Source organism: Hyposmocoma kahamanoa, unplaced genomic scaffold, assembly GCF_003589595.1.
Source record: "Hyposmocoma kahamanoa isolate Upper Pololo Valley unplaced genomic scaffold, ASM358959v1 98444, whole genome shotgun sequence".
Classification (NCBI taxonomy): domain Eukaryota; kingdom Metazoa; phylum Arthropoda; class Insecta; order Lepidoptera; family Cosmopterigidae; genus Hyposmocoma; species Hyposmocoma kahamanoa.
In genome coordinates, this window is record NW_020655586.1 from 1 (window position 1) to 10,292 (window position 10,292).

Below are 10,292 nucleotides of genomic sequence, written 5' to 3' on the forward strand. Positions count from 1 at the left end.
TCCATGACGAACAAAGCAACAGTTAAACACTGTAATATTATGTGTGTTGTTTACCACCATGCACAGGACTTGCTTGTCACGTTACTAGATACTAAAAAAATAATTTTCATGTACAGACGACTACATATTGACAGATCTTGTTCCATTGCACTGGAGACGATATTCGGCTTGCTGCGTTGTTGACCGTACATGAAAATGATTATTTTTAGAAAAAAAAAACATTTTATTAAATTTGATCACTTCTGCTGCGTCGATTTTTTAATGCTTAGGGTGTGCGCAAACGCCGCTTACTTCCGATTCGTATTCCGAATCCGAGAAATGACGGTCCGAAATGTCACAGGTGTCAGAAGTATCATTTTATCTCTAAGTGTACAAGCGATATTCGTATTTTCTCGGATTGGGGTCGGACGAAGCGACATCCGAACTGGGTCCGAGTTTTATGGATTTGTATAGTTTCGGATTCGGAACTTACGAATCGGATGCAGGGCGCAAACGCTCTTACAAAGAATTTAATCGATCAGCATTAAAAAAAATCTATTTTATTCATTTTTGAGGACAAGTCACGCTTGATAAAAAAAATAGACAATGTCAAATTGGTTTTCCCAAAACCTAATGGTTCCTAAGACAGTTTCCCAGCATTACTTATATTACTTACCGCAGTTAAAGAAATCATACTGTATAAAGTGCATTGATAAAAATCACGAATGCTTGATTTGCGAAAAGATTCCAACTTTTTCCAATAGATGACGTTGTACGATTTTGTGAAATTTTTCCTCAGCGAATGACCTTCCCGACCAATCCTTTCGAACCGCTGAATAGCTTCTTTAATACTGCACCTTTATGGACTTTAACAATACGGAACTTAAAACCACTTCAGTAAATTGCGACTCTCAGTAAATCTCTTCCCACATCCCCGTCATACTAATTATTAAGATTTCCCTCAGACGTGACATCTCCACCCCCGATCACATCTCCATGGTGCAAACTGCGTCACCTGGACACTCCGCAGTGTGAGCAACGGCTGCAAGACATCTGCCGGCTGATCGGCGACGCGGAGTCAGCCGAGCTCATGCTCGATCGGCTCATGGAGATGTTCCAGCAGCAGCGAGACTGCGAGATCGCTTACGTCATGAATTGGATGGGCTCGGGTGAGGGTCTCAACGTCTAACGCACAAATCCAAACTGAAAATGTTTCATAGCTACACAAACTATACTTGATATCATCCAATTGGTTAAACACTACTACTCGTTCGTGAGGCAGATTCCCACGAGACGAATGAGTAAGACTCTGTAAGGGTTGCTCTTTGTAAATAGTATATATTTTACTGTGTGTTTGTGTGTGTGTGTTTGAGAGTAGGTGATTACTTAGACCGAGAGTCGTATTCTAGAACTCTACTCAATGCTCAAGTCAGGATTTGAGCAGACTTGAGAATGATTTCAAGCTGAAACAGAAAAACTGGAAATACGACCCTAATGGCAAAGACTTGAGTATGATTTTCAGTGCTCACTGCAATACTCAAGTCCTGACTTGAGTATTGAGTAGAGTTCTGGAATACGACCCCGAGAGTCGCAAAAGATTTTCAACTTCATTATATTTTTTTATTTCAACCATTTAGTTCTCTCAATTCTACACTCATAGGCACTTAGCGGGTACACATGCAGCACTTTATTCGTCTAGTTACAAATATTACTCGATTGTTTTTTTCATTGTCGAGATGCAAAAGTTGTCTTAATTATATGTACGGGGGCAACGTTGTGTTTTCTACTTTTCTGAAGAAAAGCTGCATTAAAGTCAGACTATATTCTTGTGCTATATCATATGTAGCACCAACCTGGAAAATCCTAATCCTAACTACCATGGACTTTTTAAATCCGAATACACGGAAACTGTATAACTTGACGACCTTCTTGATGTATTTATTATATATACTGACGAAATCTCATTCTAGCTCCAAACGCCCCACTCAGCGTGGCAAAGCGGATTCTCAACACATACATAGAAGAGAACATGTGGTACCTGCCACTCGAAGTGGGTAGTGGGGAAACGCCGCTCACGAGTGACGACACACTTGATGTTCGTATTTATAATCCTAGAGCATGGACTAAGGACAGCGTTCCTGGTAAGCACCTTGTAAAAGATTATTAATTTAAATTTTTATTGAATTGATATTCCATTATTTTTTGTGAAATTACTCAACTAGTTTATTTTAATTATTAATACAAAGATCGAATACTCAGAAAAAATCTAATGCCAGGCGCTATACCAACTAAGCTTAGTTGGACCCGTTCTTATGCCGCAGATAACGCCATCTTGTTCGATTTATTATTTCATATCCAGAATCATCGATCGACAAATCAATCAATAGTTTTGACTAATTTCGACAGATGGCGCTGATGGTCACTAACGGCTACTTTTACGCTTCTATAATTTTTTTGTTAGATCTGTACGAAGGCGCAGTAGAGACTCGGTACACGGCCATAAGCTACCTCGTCCCCCGCGCGCCGTCCTCCGCTGACCCTTCCACGTGCCCAACTTCTGCGGCGGCGCAGAAGAACATGGTGCTGTCCTGCTTGCTCACGGAGGGAGTCGGTATCATGGCGAGGAGGCTGAAGGAGGACTACCAACCGTTTTTGTTGAGGACTTTGTGTCTGGTGTTAGAGAGAGTAGGTGCGTTATCGACAGACCAGTTTGGACTTGATTTACATGATTAAAAAGAAAAGAAAAGGAGGATGCTGATAAGCAATAACGTTTCAACCAACATGATCATAGTTTTGCTAAAAGGGCCCCTAAACATTTTTTCGTCGTTTTTGATAGTTTGTTCTAAAATACTTGTACCGAATTAGTATGGAGCTTGGTACTTTTCCCAAAAAAAAAAAATAATTAACCTGTCTCATGTTTTCTGCCAGATATAAACTTGAAATACTAGGAGGAATAGAGCTCCTTGTGAAAAAGTTCGTCCAGGCAAATACTGCCACCTTACCTATTTCTGCCGCCAAGCAGTTATTGGCAACTTAAGTCTCAACGTGAAGGGCGTAGTGGCAGTGCCTCTCAGGTCTTTACAGATTATGGACAGGCGTGTAGCTTACCACCAGACACACGACCTGTTCGTCTCGTTACTTAATATTAAAAAAAAGTTTAAAAGGAGATATGAAAAAATGTAACAAATAAAATGATGTAAAAAGTATGTACATAGGAAATGAAACTATTTTTCCGGATTTAAATCGCAGTACTAATTAATATGTTTTAATTTATTCTAATTTCCATTATGAATTAATAATAACTTGAATTTAATAGAAAATTCATATTGTTAAAATAATTTGCAAAACATAATGTAGCGTAAATTGGAAAGTTTCTTTGTAAAGTTGAAATATAAGGTATTTCATTAATATTAGATATAACTGGTTGATGACTATTCCCCCTCAGTCAACAACACGGGACCTGTAAAGAGCCCGAAACGTAGGTTGGTATGAAAAAACAAAAATACGCGATTTAAATCCGGAAAAATAGTTGAATTATGTACAACGATCGCGAAAAGCTAAGAACTCGATAAAAAGTACAATTAATATAAAACACTCCCTAATAGACAATTTTGGTAGATGATGAAGGAGGTCAACATCGTCACATAAGTACAGGCAAAATGATCATTTACCAATATGTTATATTCACAGGCTGCAAATACGAAATGCTGCACTTAGCAGGGCTAAAGGCCATCAACGACATCGCGATAGCTTGCGGGCACAACTCAGTGGCAGATCTCATAAGGTGCAATGCTGACTACTTTACCAATCAAGTTACTTTGAGACTGAAAAAGGTAACACACAAACCTAATTAACCGATTTTTAAAGCTAGTATTGTCCTTTCTTTATTATTATACCAAGTGACGGGACGAAGTCGTGCGCCTGGTGGGAAGAGATACGCCTATCCATAACAGTTGCTGTGCCACTCGGAGCTTTAAATCACAAAGATCTTATGGGTACGAAGAAAAACTTGTATGGATTTCTCACAGATGGCTACGGCAAAAAGTCGTTAAAAACCAAAAACAAAGATCTGCAGCAAGCACAGAAAAATTCCTAAGGTCTGCTGGTTCGTTCCATAGCTCAGTTGGGAGAGCGGTTAACCCCTGTCTGGCAGACAGGTGCTAGTTCGAATCCCGACGAAACGAAGGAAATTTTCTTTCTGTTCATTCGATCTTTGTATCAATGATAACTAAAAATATCTTTGTTTTTGATTTAAAGGGCTTTTTACAAATAAATATTGCAATTAATAAAGCGACATCTCTTGTCAGCCGCTAGTAGCTCTAAAGATACCCGGCTGAGTGAAGAAAAATCTTACATACATTTCTCGCACATGGCGTTACGTCAAAAAAGCTGTTTAAATAAAAAACGTCGTTGTATGTCAATAAAATTTCGTGTTTATTTATATTTTGTGGTTATGTTACTGTTTTTTGTTTCCATTATTACTGTTTGTATTAGTGACGATTATATTATCCCTTGACATTGTTATTATAAGTTGTATAGCATTGTAACATTCGGATAAGGAAAAAAATCTAGAGAACGAGGATCTGGTAAACTAACATCACGGGAGAGACCAAATCAGCCTGACTTCGCTGGCTTGGCCACGTCGAGACGATGGGTGAAGATCGACGAGAGAGCATATATGGGGCAATCGACTGGCAGAAGGCCGGTTGGACCTCCTAGATATCGCTGGATCGACAAAATCCACAAAGATCTGTGTGAGCTTCGGATAGCCGATTGGCAACAAGCAACATAGAAGTTAGAACAGTGTTGGAGGCCAAGAGATTGATAACATGAAGTAAATGACTTTTTAATTGACCACATTGCATTTGAAATCTTAATACTGCTTTCAGGCTTGGAACAGCAAATCGGCGTTACAAATATTGTCAGTCGTGATGGAATACAGTGATTCCAGTATACTGGATTGCCTCTACGGTATTGTGGAAAACGTAAGTTTGCTTCTATACCCCCATTACCGAAACTAAAATATTTGTTATAAAATGATTTTTATAATATTTATTTCACTAAATTAAGGACGTCGTTAAGAAAGAGCAGGTTAAGGTCCGGCGCCCACTGACGGAATGACTCGGCAGGGGAGCCTTCGGCATCCCTACATGCAAGCGCATACTGATGGCAATTATGCCGCGGTATCCCTAGGTACGATGTGGCGTCGTTGAGCATGCATAAGCGTCCTTAGGCAAGCTGAAGCATTCCGTCGCGACATCGTGCTTGCGCCTGGTCTCTCCTCAGATCAGCCTTGCCATGCGTGCCTCCCCTCGCCCCGTTTACCCGCATAGTCTCACTCGGCCTTCCGATGCATCCCGAAGGCTGCCTAAGCGTCCCCGAGGCTGCCTAGGCATTCCGCAGATTACCGGCTCGGCATCCCCCGAAGCATACCGCAGCTTTTTTTGCAGCTACGATCATTATCATTGAAGTTGCAACTATAATGTCACAATCTTAAGGTACATTACTCTTCGTCGTCTAAAAATCCCTTGCCATCCCGTCATTGGGCGTCCGGCCTAAGACAAACACGTCACTGACTCGACCATAAACAATTAGTGATAGCCAGTTGTACTGCCAAATATGAATCAATTAATTAATTTAATGAATCGATTTGTTTAATTGAATGAGTTGGAATAACAGTCTTTGTTGCCATTTCGCTGTTGATTCCTAACAAAAAATAATATAATTCGATACTGAGTGATGATATTTTCATACACAGGATTAGTATGTCTTTTTTCTTACATGATCTATAAAAGTAAATTTAAAATGTCCAAATCATAATAAATATATATAAATCTTCCTTCAAATACTTACACTTAGATACTTGTTCGATTGTGATTGAAATATTCGAGTTACTAAAAGATTGCAAAAACTTTCATTGAATGAACTGGATGATTTTTTTTCGTCCAGTGCTATGCTACCATAGATAATCTATATTTCTTCATTTGAAAAATAACCTCACATGTGGACCAACATTTTTCAAATACGATTTTAAGTTGTTATTCAGATGAAAATTGTTGGAAATAGTGATGAGATATTCAGTCCAAATCTTCAAAATATACGTGAAGTGTTATTTATTCTATTTATTGAGTGATTGCTTTAGAATTTTAACCAAACCGATTTGTTTACTGTTTCTGTATCCCTTATACAGAAACAGACTATAATAAGTCAGTCAGTATTTTAAACGTGGTGGTAGTTATTTAGGGTCAATTTTAATGTCCTCCTTAATCATTGCGAGTGCGATTTGTAACAAACAACTTTACAGAACAAAACAAAACGACAACAAACTTTTCGAGGTGAAACTAGCTCATAAAGGCTTTCTTTCTCATTAGAATGCATTTTTTCCACGCTAGAGTGGAAAAATTTTTGAAATTCGAACTTAATGATGGACTGTTGGTGTATCTTTTTTTTTAACCCATCAAGAGACGGGACAAACAAGTCGTGCGCCTGTTGGTAAGCTACAAACCTGCCCATAACAGTTACAGTGCCACTCAGAGTTTTAAATTGCAAAGATCTGGGGGGCACTACCACTGCACCCATCACCCTGAGACGTAAGTTGACAAGTCCCATATGCCTGTAATTTCACCAGCACCCTTACCCTTCAAAACCGGAACACAGTAATGCTGACATTACTGCTTGGCGGCAGGACGAACTCTTTCACAAGGAGCTCTGCTGTTACTAAAGCGTCTAACTTTTTCTTTCGATTTGTCATCGAAAACATAAATATATGACACGTTCAACTACGCGATTTGTCGTACATTATTTATGTACTTAATATAAATCCGTTAGTATATTTTATTCTCATTATTGTTGATTTTCAATTGACAACGATAACTAATTTTGTTTATTAATTTATTTTTCATGTATGAATGAATAAAACTGATTTGTTATAGGTCAACTGTTTTTCTTTCATCGACCTTAGCTATAGTGAGGTGAAAAGTTGTGTTTCGCTCGGCAGCAAAGTTGTTTTGCGTCTCGTGTCTTGAAATCCTCGCTATGCTCAGGATTCTATGTTTGAATCAAATCTTAGCATCATTCGCTTGCTCAGGTTTCATTACAAGCCCTCGCGTCATACAATAAGTTTGCAGCCTTACATAACAAATAATTATTCTTTCAGGTCCTAGTCCAAAGCTGTGATAAATACCACCAGCGTGATCTCCAAGCGTACTTACAAGTGTTCCTGACATTCATCGAGTGCATTCGAAAATGGTTCCCTCCACCACTACGCTCAAAACCCGAAACTCCTAATGAACATTTAGATATATTCAAATACGCCTTAGAGTACATCGAGAGTCAGGAAGAAACGGAAAGGTTGTTGAGTAATGAGGAAATGGAGAAAGAGAGCGGGAAGAGTATAGAAGAAATGTACAAAGAAGATTTGAAGAAGAAAGAAGACGATGTTTTAGATTATGATGATAGAGTTACAGGTAAACTATTAATAGTTTTGTTTGTGAAAAATGCTTAGACAAGGTTTTCTATTCAATGCCCGGCTAGGCATCATTTAAGTAATTTTAAATTTAGGGCGCCTTTAAATTAGGCGCTTATAGAAGCACTGCAGTGGCGCCACTGTTGCGCTGAAACCGCATCACAACTGATTTTCATACAATATTGGAAGCGCAACTGCAGCGTCACACAATGCGCACGCCGCTTTTGCAGACTATAGTGTGTCTATTTTGAAGATGGTAGTAAAATGACAGTTCATAGCGCAAAAGTGTTGCCCGCTTGTAAGCAGCTAATGAATGAATGAATTAATTAAATTAGTGATTGCAGTCGATAAATATTCTATCGACAGTTGATTGAATGTTGGTTAAGCTTATGCAATAAAAGCCGAACTTGTTTCATTTGAATTCGTTCAACTACTGGGCATAAATTAATTTGGAGATATCCACTACATTTAGAATTATATCTCTTCAACGGTCAAAATTGGAATAAAGAAGGCAATAACGCAATTAGTAATCATTAGAACCATTGACTTACAAATAAATGGACGACGGGTCTAATACAAAAACCACGAAAAAAATGTCCCAAGTCAACCTATTCAAATTTAAATTGTAATGTCATCGCAGTATCACGCTGTTAGTCGAACAAATGAAGACTAAAGCGGAGTTTGGCGCTCTGTATACGATTTTAGCGACTTACAAGTGCGGACACTTTTTAGCGCGGACTCGACGTCCATATAATTGTAAGTCAATGATTAGAACGTATTAACATTCTCAATTCAGACATTTTTGGCAAATTTACCTACTTTCACAATATATCGATAAAACTGTCGACAATAACTACAAGACTATTTAAATTTTTATGAAAACTGGCAACCCTGCAAATGCCGTTTTACTCTATCTTCAAAAAAGACAGACTATAGATAATCAAATTCGCCTGTCATTATTAAAATGTGTATGAATAAAAAATTATGTCGATACTAGTAAGCCAGCGGCCAAAATAGGAATAAAGACGATAATAATTATAAGAAAATTAATATAATATCTATTTTAACTAATTACGCACAAGTTTAAATTGTATTTAAATTATAAATGTACCTTTGCTACGCCCGTTCAGGGTATCACTTGTATGTGCAGACGGAAGCACATTAAGCTACACATTGAGGATCTTGTTCCGTTGCACTGGAGGCAATGTTCGAACAAAATTGTACAGCTTGACGTGCTGTTGAGTATTCTAATATTTCGACCCCTCCTACGTAAATTATCGTATGTCGAAATTGCCAAGTTTACAGGGGAGCGTTTTAAAATTCTGAATTCTCTAGATCCTAGATATCTAGGATTTTACAATACTCTATGTGAGTAACGAACTTTGCAGAATAAAACTGAGAAATGCTAACCTCACGTGTTATGTTCATTTCAGTGAATTCCAAAACTTTAAAACGCTCCCCTGTAAAGTCAAAGATCATTTATTCCATAGATAAAATAAATTTACACTTAAAAACGTCACATTTACATTACATTGCATTAAGCTACTGCTCGTTCACTACGCTGATTTCCCTGAGAAGAACGAGCAAGAAACTTTAGGGATTGCTCTTTTCAAATAAACTTAAATGCTATAGAATACACTTTGAATCAAATTTGTGTGGATTCTGGAGCCGTGTCGTCTTTCCATACATGTTTATCTATCTACAAAATTGATGTAATATGACTTTTCAATCAAAATATTTTTAATGTAGTTTTTAAAAATAGAAAATGATAATCTTAATATATGCCCCGGAATCTTATTGTAAAAACGTATACAGTTCCCCATAAAAGAGTTGTTTACCTTGGTTAAACGAAATCGTGGTACCATAAGTTAAGTTTGGACTTAGCTCTAAGGTTAATATTATGGATGTCTTTATTGTTGGAATTATGTGTATTTGTACTTAAATGTATGAGTAAATGTATTGTAATGCCACAGTCATAATACCAGTCCCTTAAACTTTTCTCTGAGAGAAACCCGAGAGCCTAGACGGTACACAGAACGAATCGCTCGTTTTTGCAATACAAATATGGTTTGAATATCTGCCGCTTTATCCCACATAAGAATCCATAAACTTGGCAATTCGACATACGATACTTTACGTAGGAGGGGTCGATTTGTTGATGGTCGGTATTCGAATCTGAGACGAAGCGTACCGACATTTACTACCATTAATTTATTTATTCACAGAAGAAAAGCCACCCCTCCCTCAACACATAAAGGTAACAATAACAGTCCTAAAGCGCTGCATCAATTTCATGTCTTCAAAACATCGGGAAGAAACGATTCTTGCATTGCAAATATTCACAAGTGGTTTGCCAATACTGGTGCAGCATGAAGACGAGTTGTTGCCTTTAGTGCATCAAAGCTGGGCACCGCTGGTGAGTAAAGTGGAGGGGAGCGATGTGGTGGTGTTGAAGAAGGCGCTGGACTTACTGGTGGTTATGGCTGGAGTGTCGAAGGATTTTATTAGAAATCGAGCTGTTAAGTAAGTAATAAGATTTGTTTCTTCATAACAGTGCGTTAAGGCCTGTTTAGATGTAAGTGATATTCCCTACCGCTGTGGGCACGGGCTAATCATGTGAACGTTTTCGCTTTAAATCCACGAAGATGGACGTCGTTAATCAATAGATGGCGCTGGTATTTCATTTTTATTGGCCATACAATTTTTAAATAATTTTTCGGATCCAGAAATATATATTTCGCAAAAGCAGTGATTTACTTCACATATTTAAAAAAATCATGAACCCTGTTGAAAGAGTGTACTAATAGATAAAAATACTTCCCGCGCCACCAGCGGCGGTATGAGCTGA

General features: G+C 38.0%; 1 protein-coding gene across 1 annotated transcript; it reads left to right on the forward strand.

The window, feature by feature from the left end:
- Positions 1-920: 920 nt before the first annotated feature.
- Positions 921-9,967, forward strand: LOC113238839 (TELO2-interacting protein 1 homolog; the record flags this gene model as incomplete). The annotated part of the gene is made up of 7 exons (XM_026475683.1): positions 921-1,148; positions 1,950-2,120; positions 2,441-2,668; positions 3,670-3,812; positions 4,869-4,964; positions 7,136-7,445; positions 9,670-9,967. Coding segments are annotated over exons 1-7 (1,325 nt in total), but the record flags the coding sequence as incomplete, so codon positions are not given.
- Positions 9,968-10,292: the final 325 nt, after the last annotated feature.